At 44.8% G+C, this 25,595-nt stretch overlaps 1 protein-coding gene across 5 annotated transcripts in view; it reads right to left on the bottom strand.

The window, feature by feature from the left end:
• Positions 1 to 25,595, bottom strand: part of FBXW11 (F-box and WD repeat domain containing 11) — a 2,367,054-nt gene that overhangs the window by 958,067 nt on the left and 1,383,392 nt on the right. For all 5 annotated transcript variants that reach the window (XM_044069098.1, XM_044069099.1, XM_044069102.1 and 2 more), the window contains one exon: positions 25,472 to 25,595. This exon is cut by the window's right edge and continues 63 nt beyond it. In XM_044069098.1, the coding sequence (XP_043925033.1) occupies positions 25,472 to 25,595 (124 nt within the window). The remainder of the gene's footprint in view (positions 1 to 25,471) is intronic.

Here is a 25,595-nt window from a genome sequence, read left to right as displayed (position 1 = left end):
ATTAAAAAGGGAAGACAGCTTCTGAAGGAAGATCTGCCAAAACTGCTCACTTCAGCAAAGGATGCAAAGCTGATCCTTTGCCTTATAATCTTAACAGTTAACCATCCCTAAAGGGAACAGTAAAGTATAAACTGATCTAAAACATAACAAATGCCTTTCCATCTTTATCTGAAGGGATATGATTAGTGGAAGAATTGTTCAAATGTAACTTCCTTACTAAAGAAATAAGTGCTGAATCTTCCACAAAATAATTAGAAAGGTGTGGGACTGTGAAACTTTGCAAAGTCCATCAGGATTCTTAAGAGCTAGGGAGGGGGGGGGCTATCAGTCAAAGTATCAGCTACAGAGAACACATCTTCTGGAGCACCTATTACACGGGGAACAGCTGAAGGCTTACCAGTGTCCACTTGTGTCAGAGATTTCACTGACTGCCACTGGAAAAAATCTTTCAATTTAGTAATTGCATTAGCACAGCAGACTTTCCTCTACAGTAAAGCTAAAGAAATTTTCTCCTCAGACTGATTCCACACATTCATGGAAGGAAACCAGAGAGCTCTAGTTTAAACAAATTTCACATCAGACTGGGAAGTCAGACTCAGAAGGGCATACAGATCGCTTCCTTTTATGAGAGGATGAAGCAGATTGCAAAAGCAGAAATGGCTTAAAAAGGCCCTTAATAAAAATAAGAGTACCACTCTTCCACAGATTCCAAGAAGGAAGAGGGGTTAAGTGACATGTTTAACAATAATCATCCAGTGTATGTTAAAAATAACCAGATTAATGGGCAAGCAGTTAGGGTCTCACATGTAGTTAAGGGTGATAACATTTTCAATGCTGAATTTTTTTTACGTGATTTTTCTTAATAGGTATTAGAAAGAACAATTAGTGAATTTTACTTTGGATGATGTTGCTTAGAAAGAAATTATCAATATGCACCTATTCTGAAGGACAGTAATGCTGCTTTAACACGAAAAGTTTATGCAAAGTACAGTTGTGTACACTTACCACAAATGTAGATGTTAGAGTGTATTCACTGTTGCAGTCATCACCTGTGGGTTAACCCTGCTGTGGTAGCCGTCGGCCAGTCCAAATACCAGAGTTAATGTTTTTCTGTGTCGGCTGCTGTCGCCTGTAGTCTGATGTTCATAGGTTCATAGATTAGTACTAAGCTAACTGCCCTTGTGAGCCATTTTAAGCTTAGCCAATTATCCCTTGTGAGACTCAAACCCTGCACCTTGTGTTTGTAAGGCAAACACCTTAACCATTAGGCCATCCTCCCACCGTCAGTACTATAAAGCAATGCAGCCGACACCATTACATCAGTTTTTCTTGCCCTAACCCATCAAAAGGACAAAGAAATATGGTAAAGTGGTCCTGGTGGCTAAAAGCCACAGTGGGAAGCTTATGTACCTCTAGAGAAAGAGGAGTGAAGGGGGAAGGGAAACCAGGACTGCAACAGTGAATACACTCTGATATCTACATTTATGCTAAGTGTATACAACTGTACTATGGTTCTTCATGTTTCACTGCCGCAGTCATCACCTGTGGGAGGATTCCCAAAGCTGAGGAGAGGGGTGGGAAGGATAGCTTAGAACCTTAGGCATGGGTCAGCAAGCCCTGCAGAACTGAAGAGGGAAACCCTGCCCTAGACTTAGGGAAAACAGGTAGGTGGTAATGCTTTGTAAAGGTGTGGACAGAGGTCCAGATGGCAGCTTCCACGATGTCCCTTGGTGGGGACTCCTCTGAGGAATGCTGTGGAAGTGGAGGCTGCCCTAGTGGAGTGGGTAAAAACAGACTTGAAATGGATAAAGTGTGATATCCATTTGGAAATTGTTTGCTTGGAAATGGGCTTCCCCTCTGCCCCTGTGGCAAAGCCGACAAGAAGCTAGTCTGTTTTTCTGAAGGTTTTAGTACGGCCCAGGTAGTATCAGAGTTGTCTGTGCACATCTAGTGAATGCAGAATTCTTTCCCCCTTGTTTTGATGGTTGGGAAAGAAGGTGGGTAGATGTAAGGCATGGTTGAGGGTCACATCAGATACCACCTTGGGCATAAAGGATGGCTTAGCCCTCAGGGAGACTGTCTGCATGGAAAATGATGAAGGGCTCAACAACCATGACTGGTTGAAGTTCTGAAACCCTTCTGACTGAGGTGAAAGCTAGGAGGAAAGCAGTCTTCCTGGAGAGGCATTTTAATTCTGCTGAAGCAGCAGGTTTGAATGAAAGTAGGGTTAGTTTTTCTAAAACATAGTTCAGGTCCCAGGCTGGTGTGGGTGGCCTTCTGGGAGGTCTGATATTAGAAGCCCCTCTGAGGAATTATTTAATCAAAGGATGTGAGAAGAGGGGCTGGTCTAAATTGAAATGAACTGAAATGGCTGAGGCATGGGTTTTAACAGAAGAGAAGGAGAGGCTACTATTGAGTAACTCGGCTAGGTAGTCCAAGATAAGAGGGATGGAAGGTTGTGAGGTATTGTCCCCTCTGGACTGGCTCCAGGAGCAGAATCTTTTCCATTTCTCTAGGTAAGATTTTCTGGTGCTGGGCATTCTGGCCTCTGTGATGGACCAGTTTGCTTAACATGGAGCCCCCTGTTTGCCTTTAGAGTATTAGCCATGCTGGCAGATTGAGAGTCTGCAAGTCTGGGTGTGCAGCATTCCCACCCCCACCTGGGTCAAGAGGTCCGAGATCAGGGGAAGCTGCCTCGGGGGCTGTAATGTCAGGCTGCGCAGTAAGGGGTACCAATACTGTCTGGGCCAACCTGGAGCAATGAGGAAGGCCTTTGGTCTCTCCTCCCTTACTTTGATCAATACCTTGGGAATAAGAGGCAGAGGAAGGAATGCGTACACAGAGGAGTTCGAGGAGAAGGTCAAGGCACCAACCTTTCACCCTAGGTGGCAATATTCCCTGGTAGAGAATTTTTCCAGCTGGTGGCTGAGGTGCGAATCAAAGAGATCCACCTCTGGAGTTCCCCACTCCTGAGTGATTTGCAGAAAGATTTTTCTGTGGAGCTGCCATTCATGGGGGTCCAGTACGTTTCTGCTTAGGTGGTCTGCCAGGGTGTTGTTCACCCCTGGTATGTAATTGGCATTTAGGTGCAGACCCATGCAGGCGGCTGTCAGCCAGAGGTTCACGGCTAGCCTGCACAGAGGGTAAGATTGGGTCCCTCCCTGTTTGTTGATATACCACATTACTGTGGTGTTGTCTGTTTTGATAAGGAGACCCCCTGGCCTGAGACAGGGTTTGAAGAATATCAGTCTTTTGTACTGCCATCATTTTCTTCTGGTTGATGTGTAAGGGAAGGTGCTGGGCATCCCAAAGACCCTGGGTGCACCTGCCTGCTAGGCGAGCACCCCAAGCAATGTCTGAGGTGTCAGTGGTGATGGTCTGGCTGGAAGGGCGCAGGATGAAAGGAAGACCCTTGTTCTTGGCACAGGCCCCTGCCCACAAGAGAAACTCTGCCCTTATATAGGGGATCAGCGGGAGAGAGGTCTCTAGAGGCAGAGTGCTGACACCAAAGGTTCTTTAGATACCACTGAAGTTTCCTCATGTAAAGCCTTGCAAGAGGAATTAGAAGGATGCAAGATGCCATGTAGCCAAGGCCTGCAGGAACTTCCTTACAGTGAAGTGACTTTTGAAAGCCAGCTGGGTAAAGTAGAGAGGTAGAAAGCTCTACTTTTCTGGGGATAGGAAGGCCATTTGGGATGCTGTGTCCAGCAGGGCTCCCAAGAAAATGATCTTCCTGGAGGGTGCTTGCTTTGATTTCTTCTTGTTGGTGAACCCTCGGGAATTTAGGAGGGTTTTGACAAAGAGAAGGGTCCTGGAGCAGCTTTTCTTTGCACACTGCCTGAATGAGGCAGTTGTCTAGATAAGGCAAAATCTGTATATTTCTCTGTATGCAAAATGCTATGGCCGGGGCTAAGCATTGGGTGAATACTCTGGGTGCAGTAGATAAGCCAAACGGTAGCACAGAGAACTGAAAGTGTTGTGAGCCTGCTCTGAAGCGCAGGAATTTCCTGCAGGATTCCCTTTTGGGGATGTGGAGGTAGGCATCTTTTAGGTCTAGGGTCACTAGCCAGGCATTTTTTGTCAGCATAGGTAGCAGTTGCTGCAAAGTTAGCATTCTGAATTTGGGGACCACCAGGGAGGTGTTCAGAATGGATATATCCAGGATGGGGCGCCAAGTGCCCTCTTCTCTGGGAACAAGGAATAGTCTGGAATAAAAGCCTTTGTCTGCTTGATCTGTGGGGACAGGTTCTACTATCCCCTGGGATATTGAGAGTTTGTACCTGTTTCAATGCCTCTGCCCACTGATTTGAAGGTAAGTCTGGGTACCCTCTTGAAATTGGGAGTTCGTTGAAAGAGAATGTTTCCCTGAAAATTTTTTTTTGTTTTAAGACCCATTGGTCCTTTGTTACAGAAAGCCAATTTTCTTTGCAGAGGGAGTGACCTTACTCCTAGCTTTTGGTGAGTGAAAGGCAGGCAGAGGCGGGAGAGGGAGTTGAGAGTTTTTGCCATAGAAGGGTGGCTTAGAACTCCCTGCCTTTGGGGCGGAAGTGGTACAGTTTGGTTCTCTGCTGCCCCTGGGATAGGGGCCTGGACAGTCTGCCCCTGCGGGGCTTACCCTGGCCCTGTCTGCTAGGTGCAGGGAAGGACCAGTGCTTAGAGGGAAAGTTCCTGCTATACCTGGGAGGTTGAACCTGAAAGAAATCTTTTACTGTTTGCATAGATTTTGCTTTCACGTCTATCTTTTTTAAGCACCTCTTCTGCTTTTACTCCAAACAAGCGGTCCTTATCCAGGGGTGCATCAATTAGTTTAGACTTGACATGATCAGGGAGAGGTTTGTTCCTTCAGCCATGCTCGTCTCCTAATGACAGATCCTGACACTGCTGCCCTGCTTGAAGCTTTATAGGGGTGTCATATCCACAGTGTAAATGAGTGTTTGGCCACTTAAAAAGTAGAGTGCAGTAAACTGGCAGTTAGAAAAGGATGAAATCTTTTGCTTTAATAGTTCCAAAGTGTGTTGTGGATATTTTAACATATGGAACTGACAGGTGAGAGCTCTGCAAGCTAAGGTTGCAGAGGTGTATACTTTATACCTCATTTGTCCAGAGCTTTGGAATCCTTGTCAGAAGGAACAGAATTCTTGGCAGAACTGGTCTTGGCTCCTTTTGGTCCCTGTGTAATGACCTCTGGGTGTGCAGCAGGATTTCTGTACAGGTATTTGTGAGAATCTGGTACTCTGCAATACCTGTCAGGTTTACTGGGAGCAGGTGGGAGGATGTCGGGGACTAAGCTGGATACATGGAAAACATCAATCACCACTTCTAAAATAGAAGGGATGGCCAGGGGTCTGTGCTGGGGCAGGTCCAGAAACTCCGTCTTTTCTTAGACTGGGGGAAATCCAGAGATTCTCATTGGAAAAGTTCCCTGATTGTGTGAAGAGTTTCAACAAAGGAAAGGTCTTCTGGTGGGGAGGCAGAAGGAATGGATTCCTCTGCATCTGAATCCTCATAAGCAGTCAGAGATGGTTGCTCCTCTTCAAAATCTGAATACACAGATTCCTCAGAATCTTGTTCTGTCAATTTCTGGGGAAGGGTGCCTTTTCTTTTTAGAAGTTGTTGCCCGACTACCCCTGATAAGGGAAATGAGATCCTCCACCATTTTAGGCATTTGAGCTTCGGCTGGTGGAACCGGAGCAAGATGGTGGCTAGACGCAGATCTAAGAGTGACCTGGCTTCTAGGCCCAACAGTATCAGTCTTACAAACGATATAGTCAGACGAGAAGACGTCGTTTTTTGTCTAGATTGGGTAGTGTGAGAGGCCTCCTCGGAACCCAGTGCCTGCGTCACAGCTCCAGACCCAACCAAGGCAGATACAGCCAAAGGCTCGGAAGTCCAAAAAGATTTCTGTGGCACACCAGACTCCAAAAGGGTCTTGGTAGAGGCCTGCGTAGATATCAAAACTGGCATCAGGGGCTGCAAAAGCCCCTCGCTGAATTCCAAAGAACTGACAACCTGCTTAGTGGTAGAGTCGTTGGAAGGCTTAGCCTTTGTGTGGCCTGTCTCTATCTTTATCTCTGCGTTTTTTTTTCAGACTGTCCACGGACTGTTGGCTGGTAGACGCCATTTCAGAATGTGAAGACAGAAGAAAATACCAGTCTACAATAAGAGCTCTACAGCAAATGGTTCTCGCGTTAAAAAGGGCACAGAAATACAATTATTAACTTTGTCTGACATCGGTCTGAGGCAAGAAAAGTTTCCCCAACGGGGTACTTAGCTTTTAAGAAGACTTCGGTTTCCAAATTTCGGAATTTCAAGAGCTGGCCGACCGGCACTTGCGAACTGCTTCTGCTTCGGGCACCGCGCGGCAAGAAAGACTGAAAAAAATGGCGTCGGCTGGTTCCTTTATACCCCTGTCGCACTGACATCAGGGAAGAAACGACGACAACAGACGCCGGACCTAGACTTTGGAATTCGGCCGACCGAGGACCCGCCTGACGGCAGGAGAACCCATCTGTTATGACTGCAGCTGTATGCACGATGAACATCCAGCAATGGAGGATGTTGTGGTCTCGGCCTAAACAAGTGACGCAGTATCAATGGAAGTCTCTGTATGGGATCTCCTTTCCACAGGCGAGACAATTAACTTTTTTGGACATCGGTTAGTGCAAGAAAAAAGGATCCCTGGCAGGGTACTTGGCTTTAAATATTTGCAGCTGAAATTCAAACTCTGGTAGCGACAGACTGGCACACTTGTGAACGGCATCTGCTACAGGCTCCATGTCAAGAAAGACTGATGTAATGGCATTGGCTGACTTGCTTTATAGCACGGATGACCTGACATCAGACTACAGGTGACAGCAGCAGACACAGAAAAACACTGACTCTGGTATTCGGGATACCTCAGTAGGGATAACCCACAGGTGATGACAGCAACAGTGAAACAAGATCATCATCATAAGTACAGTTGTGTACACTTACCATAAATGTAGATGTTACGAGTGTATTCACTGTTGCAGTCATTACATTTGGGTAATCTGTTGGCAGGTTGCCCTCAGTCGGCCTGAATTCCAAAGTATTGGGTCCTGCGTCGGTTGCTGTCTCCTCTTCCATGAAGTCAGGGGTATAAAACATGCAGCAGACACCATTTTCTTTAGTTTTTCTTGACCCCGATGTAGCAATATTTTATATATATATATATATATATATATATATATATATATATATATACACATATATACATATACACACACACACACACACACACACACACACACACACATGAATCAATATAAACTTTACCTTCATCTACAAGCAAATACACCACATAGGTTGTAGGAGATAGAGAAGGAAAGAAACTGTAGAATGCCAGGGGGATGGCTGGAGGGTAACCTGGACTGCAACAGTGAATACACTAACATCTACATTTATGGTAAGTGTACACAACTGTACTAAGTTCTTCGTGTGTCACTTTTTCAGTCATTAGATTTGGGTAGAATCCCAGTGCTATGGTTGGGAGTCTGGAGCTAAATAGCATTAGGTGCGGCTATAAGGACCTGCAGTGGCAAAGCCTGCCCTGGACTTAGAGTAGAGAGGCAAATGGTAATGCCTTGTGAAAGTGTGAACAGAACTCCAGGTAGCAGCCTCTAGAATGTCTTTGGTTGGTATTCCTCTGAGAAAGGCTGCTGAAGTAACTGCAGCTCTGGTGGAATCAGAACTAATGCCCTTGGGCACAGGTTTACCATGGTTTAAGTAGCAGAAACGGATGCAGTGGCTTATCCACTTTGAAACTGTCTGCTTTGAAATGGCCTTTCCTTCTGACCCTGCAGCATATGACACTAGTAATTGCTCAGTTTTTCTTAGAGCTTTAGTCCTGCTCAAGTAGAATCTTAGCTGTCTATGTACGTCCAAGGAATGCAGAATTCTCTCACCTTTGTTCTGTGGATTTGAATAAAAAGTTGGCAGATGAATTGTTTGGTTAAGAGCCACACTGGAAACCACCTTAGGCATAAAAGTAGGGATTTGTCCTCAGAGCCACCCTGTCTGGGTAAAACATGATAAAAGACTACAGCCATGAGGGCCTGCAGCTCAAACTCAGAGCTGTCTTCCATGATAAGAAATTTAGATCAGCGGTAGCAGCTGGTTCAAATGGAGGTAGGGTGAGCTTTCCCAACACATAATTGAGGTCACATGCAGGTAATGGTGATCTTCTAGGAGGCCTTACATTTTTGGCTCCTCTAAGATACTGCTTTAGTAAAGGATGAGAAAAAGATTGGTGGCTCTGTATTGTAATGAGCCGAAATGGCAGAGGCATGGATCTTGGTTGATAAGATAGGCCTTTGTCAAGCATCTCAGTTAAGTATTGTAATATCGGAGGAATATGTGGTTCTGCTGCATCAGTTCCTTGTGCTTGATTCCAAGCACAGAATCTCTTCCATTTGTCAGCATAAGATTTTCTAGTACTAGGCTTTCTGGCTTCCAAAAGGACATCCATCACAGCTTTACTGAGAGGTGTCGTTTGTATGATTACATGATTAGCTTTGCTGCCAGGTTCAGGGTCTGTACTTGATTGTGCAGGATCTGATCGTTTTGCTGGGACAGTAGTTGTGGTCTTTGAGGCAAGGTCCAAGCTGGGTACTGAGACAAGTTCCTTAGGATTGGGTACCAGTATTGGCGGGGCCAGTCCAGGGCAATTAATATCTTTGGCTTTTCTTGTCTGACTTTTAGGAGGACCTTGGGTAAAAGAGGCAGAGGAGGAAAGGCGTAAACGGATATGTTTTTCCAACTGAAGGATAAGGCGTCCACTTTCCATGCTTGTCTGTGATCAGTCCTTGTGCAGAATATTTTCAATTGATAATTTATAGGAGAGGCAAATAGATCTACGTCTGGGCTCTCCCATTTCTCTGTTATCATGCTGAAGACTTGTGGATTTAGTTTCCACTCATGAGGATCCATAAGGTTTCTGCTTAAATCGTCTGCCAGAGTGTTTTGTTTTCCTGGCAGGAATTGAGCTTGAAGATGTATTTGGTAGGACAAACCTGTGTCCCACAGTACCATGGCTAATCTGCAAAGGGGGTACGAGTGTTTGCCCCCTTGCTTGTTTATATACCACATGACTGTTGTGTTGTTGGTCTTTATCAGTAGTTGTCCTGGATGAAATAAGTCCTTGAAGGCTGTTAGGGCATTTTGAACAGCTAGCATCTCTTTCTGGTTGATATGTAGATGCATTTGTTTTGGTGCCCATATGCCCTAAATGCATGTTCCTGCCATGTGGGCCCCCCAGGCATAATCTGATGAGTCTGTTAAGGTTTATTTGGCAGGGGGTAGAGTGAAGGGCCGGTCCCATGTTTTGGTGACAGGCCTTTGCCCACCATAGAACCTCCTGTTGCAGGCAGGGAATGAGAGGAATCTGTTTCCAGACTGTGTGAATGTTGACTCCATAAACTTTTTAGACACCATTGAAGTTTCCACATATGCAGTCTTGCATATGGAATTAGTAGGATGCAGGATGCCATGAAGCCCAGAGTCTGCAGAATTTGTCTTGCAGAAGACTGGGTTTTTGTTGCCATCAGTTTGAAGTAGTCAGCTGCCTTTGTCTGGCGTGAGGTAAGCCATCTGGGCAGTTGTATTCAAGCTTGCACCCACGAATGTTATCTTTTGAGAGGGTACCAGTTGTGATTTCTTTTCGTTTATTGTGTACCCTAGGCATGTTAGAAGCCTTTTCACAAACGCCAGATGCCATAGAAGAGTGTCCTTGTTCTCTGCTTGAATGAGACAGTCGTCCAAGTAAGGATATATTTGTATACTTCTTTGTCTGCAAAATGCAATTACTGGTGTCAGGCACTTTGTAAAGACCCTAGGTGCAGTAGATAAGCCAAAGGGCAGTGCAGAGAATTAGTAATGCAGAGAATTAGTAATGCATTAAGCCAGCCTTGAATCTGAGGTATCTTCTGCACGACTGTCTTACTGGGACATGCAGGTATGCCTCTTTTAGGTCTAAAGTCACCAGCCAAGCATTCTTGCCCAGCATGGGCAGAAGCTGCTGCAAAGTGAGCATTTTGAATTTTGGAATGTCCAGGTGTGTGTTCAAAATCGATAAATCCAGTATTGGCCGCCAGGCCTCGTCCTTTCTGGGTACCAAGAACAGTCGAGTAATAATCTTGTCCTTTTTCCTATTCTGATACTGTTTGAATGGCCCCCATATCCATGAGGGACATAACCTGTTTCTGTGTCTCTGCCCATTGATTTTTTGGCAGATCCGGCCAACCATTTGTCATTGGCAGAGTGTGGAAATGGAATCTGTATCCCTGTGATACGATGTTTAGTACCCACTTGTCCTGAGTTATTAACTGCCAATTTTGAGCAAAAAGTGCCAATTTTCCCCCTATGCGTGCTGCCAAAAGATAAGTGCTTGGTGTAGGCAGAGGGAAGTCACTGGGATTGTTTTCTGTATGTTTGTGCTTTATCTCCTCCAGATTTGGAGGTGGATGCACCCCATTGCTTTGACCTGTAAGAATCTTGCACCTGGTATCTGGATTTGCCCCTTTCAGCTCTGTCTAACACAGGAAAGGACCAATTTTTAATAGGCCAGTGTCTACTGAATCTGGGTGGCTGCAATTGTAAGAAGTCTTTAACAGTTTGCATAGACTTAGCTTTGTCTTCCATTTTCTTTAAAACCTCTTCGGCCTTAATACCAAACAGAGAATCATGCTGTAAAGGTGCATCTAGCAATTTAGCTTTAACATGGTCAAGCAAATTTTGCTCCTTTAACCAAGCATGCCTCCTAATCACATATCCATCAACTGCGGCCCTGCAGGAGGCCTCTAAAGAATCAAAACCACATTGCAAAGTATGATTTCCAACTTGTTCAGCTGCATGCAATAATTCCTGCAATTCTTTATTTTCTGCACATTCTGAAATCAACATAATTTTCTGTTTCAGCAATCCCATAACATATTGTTGGTACTTAAGCATATGAAATTGACAGTTTAAGGTCCTGATTGCCAAGGTTGCAAATGTATAAACCTTTCCCCCCCCCCCCATCTGTCCAGTGCCCTTGAATCCCTGTCAGAGGGGGTAGGGTTTTTTGCTGTTGAGGCCTTAACTCTCTTTGGACCCTGTGAAACAGTTTCAGGATCAGCAGCAGGGTTTCTAAATATAAATTTGTGTGAGTCAGGGACCCTGTAATATCTGTCAGGCTTACTGGGAGCCGGAGGTAAGGAGTCAGGGGTCAAGCTTGACTCCTAAAACACATCCACAATGTCTAAAACAGGGGGAAATGGCTAAAGGCTTGTGCTGAGGGAGAAGGAAATCCCTGAGCCTCTTTTTTGATTCTGAGAAGTCTTGACTCTCCCAGTGGAAATGCTCCCTCAAAGTATGCAAAGTTTCTCCAAATGAATCATCCTCAGGAGGAGATTCAGACTGAATCGACTCCTCAGCATCAGAATCCTCATAGGGAGGGTATAGATAATTCCTAATCAGAACAGGAATCAGAAGAAATAGAAACCTGATCTGAAGATTCATAACCAGTGTCTTGCCTAGGCCTCTTATCTGGAGGGGAATTGGTACCCTTGATCAAGGTAATAAGGTCTTTGGCCATTTTGATTATCTGTTTTTTAGGCATGGAGGCCTGTGGACGTGGCTCGTGCGTCGGTTTTTAAGTTTTAGAAGTTGCTTTTGTCTTTGGTTTTGCAGCTGTCATCGGTTTGATGTACAAATGTTGAGGTCTGAATTCATCCTCAGAAGCCGGTGCCTGCTCAGTGGCTCCAGACCCATCCGAGGGAGATACATCCATCGGTCCAATACCTTGAGTATCTTGCGGCATGCCGGACTCCACATGGGTGTCGGTAGAGGCATGCGACTTGAAGGTAGCGGGTATCAGGGGCTGCGAAGGCGCCTCACCGAGTACTGGCGAACTGGCGACTGGCTTAGGAGAAGCTTAGTCGTCTGTTTTGGATCTCGACTGCCTTTCTCTGTCCTTTTCTTTGCGTTTTTTATGTACTCCGGTAGTCTGATTGCTATCCGACATTTCTGGGTAGTTAAATCAGTTTCCAAAATACTTTGATGCAAAAATATACAGACGCTTAATAGTGCGTTGGTTAAATCTAGCACAAAACCGACAGCCAGGCACGTTGTGATCAGGGCCTAGGCAAGGAATACAATATAAATGGAAATCCTTATGGAGGTATTTGCTTCCCACAAGTAATACAATTAACTTTTTCGGACATCAGTAAAAAGCAAGAAAAAAGTTTCCCCAATGGGGTACTTCGCTTTAGTGAAGACTTCGGTTTTGAAACTCAAACTCGAATATTTCAGTAGTCGGATGACCGGCCCTTGCGAAATGCTTCTGCTCCGGACACCGCGCGGCAAGAAAGACTAAAGAAAATGGCTTTGGCTGCATGTTTTATACCCCGAAAGACCTGACGTCATGGAAGAGGAGACAGCAACCGACACAGGACCCAAGACTTTGGAATTCAGGCCGACTGAGGGCAACCTGCCAGCAGATTACCCAAATGTAATGACTGCAACAGTGAAACACGAACATCTGGTGCAATGCTTTTTCTTTGGAATACAGTGCAGATAACAGTCATCAGAAGCGGTTTACAAAACAACTGGAAATTTAAGTGGGAACACTGAGCTCTTTGCTCTGGTGGGTGATAGGCCTACATTTGCTAACAAGAAATCTGGATGCATTACAAATATGTTGGGCACTTTTAAATGTGGCTTTTTCAGAAAATGCAAATTTACTTAGGATAGTTTGTAACTTGAGAATAGTTGACACTTACACTTCTCTTTCTACTGATGTAGTGTAACCTGCAAAGCCTTCTATGTGGGAAAACCTTTAAGCAGGGTGAACAAAAGGATTTATGAATATACGAATGCCTTATACAGGTATAGTGTTTAATGTAAAAATTACAAGTTTTTTTTTTTTTTTTTGTTACAGATCATGTGGACTTAAGGCCTAGAGCACGTGGCTTTAGCAGTTTACTAGAGAAAAAAGAACTTTAATGTCAGGTACAGATAAACAGGGGAGGGGTTCCCAGAGTTAAATGATGCATTGTACTTTACGCATTTCAAAATTGAAATTTCAAAATAGGAAACTGGTTTAATATTTTACTGATTGGTTTTACATGTAATTTGATTGTGGATGGTATTCATCTGATGTTTTTTTTTTCTAATGAAGTCTATTAGAGACCGTGCTTAACACAGATCTTTTGAAGTCTTGAGTTTTTTTTTTTGTTTTGTTTTATAATTTATGGGCATGCAAACTTTCACAACTTTTCTTGGGGTTTCAGGAGTTAATTCAGACATATGAGAAATGGACCAGGCGTAGCTAGCTCTTTCCTCATCTGAACCAGAGGGCTGACATCTGGCACCTGCTAAGGTTCTCCCTTCTCAGAAACTGTCGTACATCCATCTCGGACTACGTGTTTTCCTCCCGACTCTTAGTGGTGTCGCTACAAGCATCACCAAAGGGGGTCAGGAGTACTACGAGACAGGCAGTCTAAGGACTCAAAAAAGGGTGCAGCAGATTACTCTGATTAAGGCCAGGAAGCCGGGGGGTGGGGCATCCATTTCAGTCACTTCTCAAAGTCTTACTTTTTTATGAAGAGATGATGAGGCAACCATAGCAGTGACTGAATCCAGTCACTTTTGTAAGTTTAAGAAAACAATGACATACTAACCTGCTTCTAGCAGTTTAAAAGTAAAAAAAAAATGCATTTTCCTGAACATAACAGGCAAACTGTGTGACCATCACTATATGGAATTTGTCTGCCACACAGTATTTCCCTTTTCTCTAGACATAAAGTACAGTTTTGTACCTACCATAAATGTAGATGTCCGAACAAGTTAGCATCTGCAGTCATAACAAATGGGTTGTCCTGTCGTCAGGCAGCCCTTCGGTCGGCCGGATTCCAAAGTCTGGGTCCGGCTTCGGCTGATGTCGCACTTCACCCAACGTCATCTCTGCTGGTCTTCGGGTATAAAGGCATCAGCCGACGCCATTTTCCTCAGTGTTTCTTGCCCCAGATGCCAGTTGCCCTCTTGGAAAGCTAAATTTTGGATAAATGCCAATGTTTCCAAAAAAAATAGAAGGCAAACACAAAAAATAAGCATGTATGTACATATATACAAACAAATACACCATAAGAGACTCCCCCCCCAGCTAGCTAATAGGAGGGTAAATACCCTAGGAGTACCACAGAGGGGAAGGAGGGCGGGTAATCCTGACTGCAGATGCTAACCTGTTCGGACATCTACATTTATGGTAGGTACAAAACTGTACTATGTCCTTCAAGGTAGCATCTGCAGTCATAACAAATGGGTAGAATACCATAGCCAACTAGGGGTGGAGGATGAAAAATTATGGTGTAGTTAGGATCCCTTGCAGTACAGCAGTGGCAAACCCTGCTTGGGATCTAGAGTATAGAGGTAAATTATAATGCTTGGCAAATGTATGCACGGAGGTCCAAGTAGCCGCCTCAATAATGTCCTTGGTTGCCACTCCTCGTAAGAAAGCTGTGGTAGTGGCTGTAGCCCTTGTAGAATGAGGTCTTATGTTCTGTGGAATTGGTTTTCCATGGTAGGAGTAACAGAATCGTATGCAATTTCCTATCCATATGGAGATTGTCTGTTTGGAAATTGCTTTTCCTTCCCTTCCTGTTGCATTGGCTACTAAAAGCTGGTCAGTTTTTCTGTTACCTTTGGTTCTGTCCAGGTAGTAGCGTAACTGTCTATGTACATCCAAGGTATGCAGCAGTCTTTCCCCCCTGTTCTGTGGATTGGGGAAGAAGGTAGGTAGGTGGATTGCCTGGTTTAAAGACACTCTGGATACCACCTTAGGCATAAATGTAGGATTAGTTCTCATGGAGATCCTATCTTAATGGAAGATTAGGAACGGTTGTACTGCCATTAAGGCCTGTAGTTCCGAAACCCTCCTTGCTGAAGTAATTGCCAGTAGGAAAGCAGTTTTCCATGATAGGTGTTGAAGATCTGCTGTTGCTGCTGGTTCAAATGGAGGGAGTGTCAATTTTTCTAGTACAAAGTTCAAGTCCCATGCTGGTAATGGTGGTTTCCTAGGAGGTTTTACATTCTTGATCCCTCTGAGGAACTGCCTGAGTAGAGGATGCGAAAAGACAGGTGGATCAAAGCTGTATTCTGCTGAAATAGCTGATGCATGTATCTTGATGGAGGAATAAGACAGGCCTGTATGTAGAAGCTCTGCCAAGTACTCCAGGATGTTAGCAATATCTATGTTCGACACATCTTTTCCTCTTTCAGTACTCCAAATGACAAACCTTTTCCATTTTCCTGCATAGTTCCTTCTTGTTGAAGGTCTGCAGGCTTCAAGGATAATGTCTTTAACCCTTTGGGATAGGTCTGGGTTAGTTGCTGCTATGTGATGTTCCAGGCAGTCAGTTGCAATGTTTTTAGGTTTGGGTGCATGATGTTGTAGTTGTTCTGAGCTAACATCAAAGGCATCAGGGGTATTGACCACATTCTCCCCTGAGATATGCTCCTTAGCAATGGGTACCAGTGTTGTCTTGGCCAATTCGGTGCTATCAGGATTATCCTTGGACGTTCCTCTGATTTTCAGTAGTACCTTGTGCATCAAAGGAAGAGGTGGAAATGCATATGCTGTCAGGCCTTTCCAACTGAAGGATAGAGTCCACCTTCCATGCAAGTGGGTGGCATGTTCTTGTGCAGAATTTTTTGAGCTGGTGATTGAGTGGGGATGCGAATAGGTCTATTTGTGGCATCCCCCATTTCTTTGTGATGGCCTTGAAGATGTCCGGGTGTAGCATCCATTCGTGAGCATCCGAGGTAGTTCTGCTTAACATGTCTGCTAGAGTGTTTTCCCGGCACAAACATTGCCTGTAACTGGATGTTGTAGCTCAGAGCCATATTCCAAAGGTCCAGAGTCATTCTGCATAGGGGGTATGAATGAGTGCCTCCTTGTTTGTTGATGTACCACATGACTGTGGTGTTGTCTGTCCTTATCATTAAATGGCCTTCTTTGAGGAATGGTCTGAATTTCTGTATTGCTAGTTTTACTGCCAGCATTTCTTTTTGGTTTATGTGCAGGTGCAGCTGGTCTTGAGTCCACAAACCTTGTATGCATTTGTCCAACATGTGCGCCCCCCAGCCTAGGTCTGAGGCCTCCGTTGTGATGGTTTGGCTTGCTTGAACGTTGTGGAAGGGTAAGCCTGGGTTTGACTGGCATGTTTGAGCCCACCATAGGAACTCCTGTTTCAGGCATGGGATTAGTGGGATTTCGGTTTCTAAGCTGTGCCTGTGTTGAGACCATAAATTCTTTAGGTACCACTGTAGCTTTCTCATATGCAGTCTGGCATGTGGGACCAAGATTATACATGATGCCATGAAGCCCAAGGCCTGCAGTACTTTTCTTGCTGTTAGTTTGTTCTGCTTTGTTAATGCCAAGAAGTAAAGAGGGAGTTGTTTTTGTTTTTCTGCAGTTAGGAATGCCATTTGTTTTACTGTGTCCAAATCTGCTCCCAAGAATGTTCTTGTTTGGGATGGTATCAGTCTTGACTTTTGTAAATTGACTGTGTATCCCAGGGCTTGTAGCAAGCAAATGACTCTTTGTAGATCTGTTGTCAGCTTGCTTTTGTTGTCCGCTTGTAACAGGCAGTCGTCCAGGTATGGATAAATTTGTATTCCCTGTAGCCTGCAGTGAGCGATTACTGATGCCAGGCATTTTGTAAATACTCTGGGCGCAGTAGATAAGCCAAAGGGCAATGCTGAGAATTGATAATGCTCTGATCCTGCAAGAAATCTGAGGTATCTTCTGCAATTTGGTCGTATGGGGACGTGCAGGTATGCCTCCTTGAGATCTAGAGTTACCAGCCAACACTCCTTGCCCAGCATGGGAAGAAGTTGCTGTAGGGTCAGCATTTTGAATTTTGGGACAATGATGTATGTTTAAGACGGACAGGTCGAGAATAGGTCTCCAACGTTTCTCTTTTCTTGGTACTAGGAAGAGTCTGGAGTAGAATCCTTTGCCCTGTTCTGTTACTGGTACTCTTTCCACAGCTCTCATCTTTGTTAATTCTGCTATCTGCTTTAGAGCTTCTGTTTTTTGATTTGGAGGTAGGTTTGGCATTCCTCTTTTTACTGGTAAGGTGTGGAAGTGGAACCTGTAGCCTTGGTCTATGGTTTGCAAAATCCACTTGTCTTTTGTGATACAGTGCCAATTTTTTGAAAATAAGGTTAACTTTCCGCCTAAAGGTGCTGCTATTTGCTCCCTGGTAGGCGGTGTTAGAGCCAAGTCACTGTGATTGTCCTGTTGTAGTGGCAGTGGTTGTGTCTGTGCTTTGGTTATTGCCTTGCCACTGTCGTCCTCTGTAGGCACCTCCTCTGGATTGATTTCTGCCTCTAGAGCGTCTATTCCTGCCTCTTTGAGATTTTGAGGAATCTGGAAAGGACCAATTTTTGGCAGGCCAGTTCCTGCTAAACCTTGGTGGCTGAACCTGTAAGAAATCCTTAACTGTTTGTACAGATTTTGCCTTTTCTTCCATTTTCTTCATTACTTGCTGAGCAGGTGTACCAAATAGACTGGCCTTATCTATAGGAGCATCTAACAGCTTAGCTTTAACATGATCCGGCAAGACCTGTTCTTTCAACCATGCATGTCTTCTTATCACTGTGCCAGTCATGGCTGATCTAAATGAAGCCTCCAGTGCATCATAGCCACATTTTAAAGAATGGTTACTAACCTGTTGGATGTTATTCACCATTTCTAAAACATATTTCTTATCTAAGGAGTCATCAGAGGACAGCTTCTTAGTTAACTGATCAAGCATAAACTCTTGGTATTGGATCATATGAAACTGACAGTTTAAAGCTCTAGCTGAGAGAGTAGCAGAGGTGTAAACTTTTTTTCCCCATCTCTCCAAGGACCTGGATTCCCTTTCAGAAGGAGTAGGGTTTTTTGCTGAGGTCGAGGCTACTGCCTTAGGCCCCTGGGATATAGTCTCAGGATCTGCAAGTGGGGCCTTGTATAGGTGGTGATGAGTGTCTGGCACCCTGTAAAATCTATCTGGTTTGGCAGGGGCTGGAGGTAAAGTATCAGGAGCAGTGCAAACATCATTAAATGCATCATCCACAACCGGCAGTACTGGAGGTATAGCTAAGGGCCTATGTTGTGGTAAGTGCAGAAAAGTCCTAAGCCTTTTTCTTGAATCTGAGAAATCTTGTCCCTGCCATTGGAATTGTTCTCTCATGGCATGTAAGGTTTCCCCAAAGGAAAATTCCTCTGGCGGAGAGGCAGATGGAATGGATTCTTCAGCATCGGAATCTTATGTAGACAAAGGAGCCTCTGGCTGGTCTGTAATGTCCGAGTCATCCGCAGAATCAGAGGACACTGGCTCGGGGGGCTCTGCTCTAGATCCCTTTTCTGGTGGCTGAGAGGCCCTGTCTGGGTGAGATTGGAATCCCCTAATTAAGGATATTAAATCCTCTGCCAGAGTAAGCATTTGTGAACTAGAAGTGGGCCTGTGTGAGGGGGGCTTAACAGGCACTGATTTAACAGTTTTGGCTGCTTTAGCCCTGGCAAAGGCCTTAATAGACATGGCTGCAGGAGGCCTAGCAGCACCACGTGCTGGGGTAGAGACATCCAAAGGAATGGTGTCTGATAAATCACTAGGAACCACAGTAGTAGGCAAAACTTCTGAGGCCGATTCAACTAAGGTAGCAGGAGCCTCAGTAGTAGTCATGGATTCGGCTGAAGATTGACCGGTATTCTCGGTTTCGGCCGAAACCGAGACACTCGCGGCTTGCTTAACCGTGGTTTCGGCCGAAACCGCGAGTGTCGGCCTTTTTCTTTGCGTTTTTTAACAATTTGGGAAGTCGGAGGATCCGACGGCATAATGTACGCAAAATCTGAGCCGAAAAACTGTTCAGCAAACTCCGACCGACGCCTAAGCGTTCGTCGGTTGAAGGAAGCACAGGCCGAACAGGCTGCTACGTCGTGGTTTGGGCCTAAGCAAGGCAGACAGTAAGAGTGGAAATCTTTATGAGGTATTTGTTTCCCACAAGTTAAACAGTTATTGACTTTTTCTGACATCGGCTGAGGCAAGAAAGAGTCCCCAACGGGGTACTTAGCTTTTAGAAGTCTTCGAAGTAGTATTCGGTAGTAGTAATCTCTGGATCTGACCGACCGGCACTTGCGAACAGCTTCTGCTTCGGGCGCCACGCGGCAAGAAAGACTGAGGAAAATGGCGTCGGCTGATGCCTTTATACCCGAAGACCAGCAGAGATGACGTCGGGTGAAGTGCGACATCAGCCGAAGCCGGACCCAGACTTTGGAATCCGGCCGACCGAAGGGCTGCCTGATGACAGGACAACCCATTTGTTATGACTGCAGATGCTACCTTGAAGGACATCATGCCAAACAGACACATGGAAGGAAAGCCCCTCCCCCATGGAGTGTACATCTGCCCAAAATCCTGATCTCGAAGCTAAGCATTAAACTAGTGAACACCCACAGACGACACAAAAATACCCGCAATACCCATTTATCAGGTAGACCCCCACTGGATACACAATCCTTCAGGGGCAGTTCAGGAGCAATGTCTGGTTAAGTAAAGTACAGTTGTGTACACTTACCATAAATGTAGATAGAGTGTATTCACTGTTGCAGTCATCACATTTGGGTTATCTGCTTGCAGTAGCCCTCAGTCGGCCTGATTATCAAAGTTTTGGGTCTTGCGTCGGTTACTGTCATCTTCTGGGACGTCAGGTAGTCAGGGGTATAAAGCATGCAACCAATACCATTACATCAGTTTTTCTTGCCCCAGATGTCAGGTGCCCTCCTTAATGGGAAGCAATTAAATATAAATATACAAGGTTATACCTCCAACAAAAAAGCAAATACAACAAAAAGCTTTTAGGTATAGTAGAGGAGAATATAGGTATAGCCAAAAGAAGTCAGGGGGCTGGAGAGAGGGTAACCAGGACTGCAACAGTGAATACACTCGAACATCTACATTTATGGTAAGTGTATACAACTGTACTATGTTCTTCATGTTTCACTGTTGCAGTCCTCACATTTGGGTAGATTCCCAAAGCTAAGGTGGGGAGGAGGAATTTAGACAGCATTACGAGCAGCAATAAGACCCTGCAAGACTGCAGTGGCAAAGCCAGCTCTGGATTTAGAGAAAATTGGCAAATGGTACTGCTTGGTGAAAGTATGTACAGAACGCCAGGTAGCAGCTTCTAGGATGTCTCTGGTAGGGACACCACTGAGAAAGGCTGTAGAGGTAGATGCAGCCCTAGTTGAATGGGGTCTGATCCCCTGTGGGATAGGTTTGTCATGGTGCTTATAGCAGAAATGAATGCAATGGCCTATCCATTTAGAAATGGTTTGCTTTGAAATAGCCTTCCCCTCTACCCCTGCAGCAAATGCCACCAGCAGTTGTTCAGATTTCCTTTCAGGTTTAGTCCTGTCCAAGTAAAATCTAAGTGGTCTGTGCACATCTAAGGCAGGCAGTATCCATTCCCCTTTGTTCTGTGGATTAGGAAAGAAGGTTGGCAAACAAATGGACTGATTAAGAACCACATTGGATACCACCTTGGGCATGAAAGAGGTCCTGAGGGACACCCTGTCTGCATGAAAGATGATGAAAGACTCCACTGCCATAAAGGCCTGTAATTCAGATACCCTTCTTGCTGAAGTGATTGCTAAAAGGAAAGTTATTTTCCAAGAAAGGAATTTTAACTCTGCAGTTGCAGCTGGCTCAAAAGGAGGAAGAGTGAATTTTTCCAATACAAAAGTAATGTCCCAGGCTTTCGGTGGGGCTCTCCTGGGTGGTCTTAAGTTTTTGGCCCCTCTGAGGAACTGCTTGAGCAGTGGGTGGAAAAGGAGGGGTAGTTCTGTGTTGCAATGAACTGAAATGGCTGAGGCGTGAATTTTGGAGGAAAAGGAAAGGCCCTTGTGAAGCATTTCAGTTGAGTATTGAAGAATCTGAGGTAAATTGGGTGCTGTTGTGGTCATCCCTTGAGTTTGGTTCCAGGCACAGAATCTTTTCCATTTATTAGCATAAGATTTTCTAGTACTGGGCCTCCTTGCCTACAAAATGACATCAAACACTTGTTTACTGAGGGATGGTAACGGAGAGAGATTAGGTAATTAGCCAGGCTGCCAGGTTCTGGGTTTGAAGCTGGGGGTGCAGAATCTGGCTCTCCTGCTGAGACAGCAGGGTAGGGGTCTGAGGTAGGTGCCATGGGGCCAGCTGTAACACACTGCGCAAGAGGGGGTACCAGTGTTGGCGTGGCCAGTCTGGTGCAATCAGTATCATCCTTGGTTTGTCCTGTTTGATCTTTAGTAGTACTTTGGAGAGGCAGAGGAGGAAAGGCATAAACTGATAGATTTTTCCAGCTGAAGGACAGAGCATCCACTTTCCAAGCTCGTTTGTGGGGAGTCCTTGTGCAGAATTTGTCCAATTGGTAGTTCTGGGGGAGGCAAACAGGTCTATATCTGGGATCCCCCATTTGTTGATCAACATGTTGAAAATCTTTGGTTCCAGTTTCCACTCGTGTGGGTCCATGAGACTTCTTCTTAGTTCGTCTGCCAGTGTATTTAGTTTTCCTGGCAGGAATTGAGCCTGTAGATGTACTTGGTAGTTCAAGGCTGTGTCCCACAGAACCATGGCTAGTCTGCAGAGGGGGTAAGAATGGGTAGCCCCTGCTTGTTTATGTACCACATAACAGTGGTGCCGTCCATCTTTACCATTAATTGTCCTGGAAGAATGTGGTCCTTGAAGGCAGTCAGTGCACTCTGTACAGCTAACATTTCTTTTTGATTGATATGCAGGTGCATTTGACTTGGTTTCCATTTGCCCTGAATGCACTTCCCTGCCAGGTGAGCCCCCATGCATAGTCTGATGCGTCTGTTAGGGTTTGGGCGGCAGGCGGTAGAGTGAATGGTAGTACCTTGTTTTGGTGGCAGACCTCTGCCCACCAAAAGAATTCTAACTGTAGGCAAGGTATGACAGGAATCATTGCTTCTAGATCATGAGAATGTTGACACCATAGGCTTTTTAGATACCATTGTAGTTTCCTCATATGCAGTCTTGCATGTGGAATTAGTAGAATGCACGAGGTCATGAACCCCAAGGCCTACAGTATTTGCCTTGCAGATAGCAGGGTTTTTGTGGCCACTAGTTTGAAGTAAGTTGTCCAATGAATTTGTTTCTCTGGCGTGAGGAAAGCCATCTGGGAAGTTGTGTTCAAGCTTGCACCCAGGAATATAATTTGTTGACAGGGTACCAGATGTGATTTCTTTTTGTTTATGGTATAACCTAGACAAGTCAACACCTTTTGTACAAATGCAAGATGATTTAGAAGTATGCCCTGGCTTTCTGCCTGAATTAGACAATTGTCTAGGTATGGTATATCTGAATATTCCTTTGCCTGCAAAATGCAATGACTGGAGCTAGGCACTTTGTGAATACCCTGGGTGCAGTAGATAAGCCAAAGGGCAGTGCAGAGAACTGATGGTGCATGCAGCCTGCTTTGAAGCGCAGGTATTTTCTGCAAGATTCCTTGACTGGGATGTGCAGGTAGGCTTTCTTTAAATCCAGTGTTGCCAACCAGGCATCTTTGCCTATCATGGGAAGCAAGTGGTGAAGAGTTAGCATCTTGAATTTTGGAATCACCAAAAAGGTGTTTAGGATAAACAGGTCCAGGATAGGACACCATGAGTTGTCTTTTCTGGGTACCAGGAAAAGTCTCGAGTAGAAACCTTGTCCCTTTTCCTCTTCTGGTACAGTTTGAATAGCCTTTAATCTTGAGAGAGTACTTGCTTTTGAGCCTCTGCCCACTGATTTGGGGGTAGATCTGGCCAACGGTTTGGGGTTGGTAACGTGTGGAAGTGAAATCTATATCCTTGGGAAACTGTTTTAAACCCATTTATCCTGGGTAATGAGTTCACAGTTTTTTGCTTGCAGAGCAATCTTGCCCCCTAAAGGAGCAGTCAGTTGAGAAGTGCTTGGAAGTTTTAAAGTTAAGTCATTGAGACAGCTTACCATGGGGGTCTTACTACTCCTTGATTTGGAAGTGGGAGGCACCCACTGCTTAGTCCTCTGCGTACTCTGGGACTGAAGCCTAGGTGTTCTGCTGGCTCTGGATTTGAACTGAGAAGGCCTGGAAGAGGCAGGAAAGGACCAATGTTTTGAGGCCAATGCCTACTAAATCTAGGAAGCTGCACTTGTAAGAAATATTTAACAGTTTGCATAGATTTAAATTTTTCCTCCATATTTTTAAGAACAACTTCTGCTTTGTCGCCAAACAGGCGATCCTAGTTTAAGGAAGCATCCAGCAATTTAGTTTAAACATGATCTGGCAAAGATTGCTCCTTAAGCCAATCATGCCTTTTAAGTACAGACCCGGTTACAGCAGCCCTGCCAGATGCCTCTAGTGAATCAAAACCACATTGCAAAGTATGTTTTCCAACCTGTTCAGCAGAATGCATTAAATCCTGTAAATCCTTATTTTCAGCACAATCAGGAATCAACAATTTTCTGTTTAAGAAATCCAATAATATGCTGCTGATACTTAAACATATGAAACTGGCAATTTAAGGCCCTAATGGCCAAGGTTGCACAGGTGTATACCTTCTTAGCCCATCTAACCAGGACCCTGGAATCTCTATCAGAGGGGGTAGGATTTTTGGCAGTAGTAGCCTTAATGCCCTTGGGTCTCTGTGAAATGGTCTCAGGATCTGCAGTATGATTTTTAAAAAGGAACTTGTGAGAATCAGGAACCCTGTAATATCTATCAGGTTTTCTGGGAGCAGGAGGTGGAGAGTCGGGGGCCAAGCTAGATTCCAAAAAGGCATGGTCAATGTCGAGCACAGGAGGGAGAGCTAAAGGTCTGTGTTGGGGCAGGAGTGAGAAATCTCCAAGCCACTTTTTAGAATCAGAGTAATCCTGGCTTTCCGAGTGAAATTGTTCCCCTAAGCGTATGCAAGGTTTCACCAAAAGACAAATCCTCTGGGGAAGAAGCAAAGTGAATACAGTCCTCGGCATCAGAATCCTCATAGGTAGACAAGGGTAAATCCGGGTCATCAGAGACAACAGAAATTTCAGAATCCTGTTCAGAAGTATCATAAGCAAATTCAGTCCTAGGTCTCTTAGAGGGGGAAGGTTGGCTTCCCCTGATTAAAGTAATAAGGTCTTCAGCCACTCATTTGTTTTTAGGCACAGAGGCCTGACCATGTGGTATGGCATCAGTTTCTTACAATGGTTCTAGTTTTAGGCCTAGAAGAAGATGGAGTCAGTTTAATATGCAAGTCAGTAGGCTTGAATACACCCTCAGAAGCCGGTGCCTGCACAGCGGCTCCGGACACATCCAAGGTAGACATCGCAGGTTCCACAGGTTGAAGCATCTTGTGACATACCGGACTCTGAAAGTGTCTTAGTAGAGGCCTACGAATCTGAAGTAGTATCAGGGGCTGCGAAAGCGCCTCACTGAGAACTGTCAACTAGCTTAGGAGAAGCGTCGTGGGCAGCTTTGGACCTAGGCGGCCTGTCTCTGTCTTTATCTTTGCATTTTTTTTGGAATGTCGGTAGTCGGGTGGGCTTACCGAATACGTATCTGGATAACTGAACTGAGTACCAAAATATTTAGAAGCAAAAATGTACCTACGACAAATAGTTTGTGGTTTAAATAAGGCACAAAACTGACAGCGAGGTACATCGTGCTCGGGGCCTAGGCAAGGAATACAGTACGAATGAAAATCTTTATGAGGTATTTGCTTTCCACAAGAAATACAATTATTGACTTTTACTGACATCAGATTAGAGCAAGAAAAAGTTTCCCCAACGGGGTACTTACCTTTAGTTGAATACTTTGGTTCTGAAACTCGAAAACGAAAATTTCAGGAGTCTGCCAACCAGCACATGCAAACTGCTTCAAGCACCACATGGCAGGAAAGACTGATGTAATGGCATTGGCTGGATGCTTTATACCCCTTACTACCTGACATCAGGGAAGATGAGAAAGCAGCCGACGCAGGACCCAAGACTTAGACAATCAGGGCGACTGCAAGCAGATAACCCAAATGTGATGACTGCAACAGTGACCCATGAAGAACATCTTAATCAAGGTCACACATTAGGCAAATAAGGGCTAAGGGAAACTAACCCTGTATCATGGGCTACAGCTTACAGCCTTAAACCTCTGTGCCAAATGCTATATATAACAGAATCTTCCAATGGCAAATTTCTGAGCCTGTACATCTGTCTTTATATGGCTGCACTCACATGTTCCAACAGATTTAGGGTGCAGTTGGAAGGAGCCCAAAACTTCTGTACTCAGGCCAGATGTCCAATCCTTAGCAGGATGCATATCATACAGCTATATGCAAAAATGACCTAGCAATGAACATCTAGTAGTGGCAAACAGATACAGTGCCAACAGTTTTAAATAATCTACACAGCATAAAAATACTCACCAACCCCTCCTTTCTGAAAGACCTTTCCAGAGTGGATCTGTTCGTACCATTCTTTCAATTAATTTTTTCCACAGCATTCCCTCAGAGATGACCCTCTGCCATTCTTTACAAACTAATTCTGCTG

Source organism: Protopterus annectens, chromosome 4.part0 (genome assembly GCF_019279795.1).
Source record: "Protopterus annectens isolate FY-2018-M chromosome 4.part0, PAN1.0, whole genome shotgun sequence".
In the NCBI taxonomy this organism is placed as follows: Eukaryota; Metazoa; Chordata; order Ceratodontiformes; family Protopteridae; genus Protopterus; species Protopterus annectens.
Note: the sequence above shows the minus strand (reverse complement) of the source record. Positions and strands in the feature narration are given on the sequence as shown.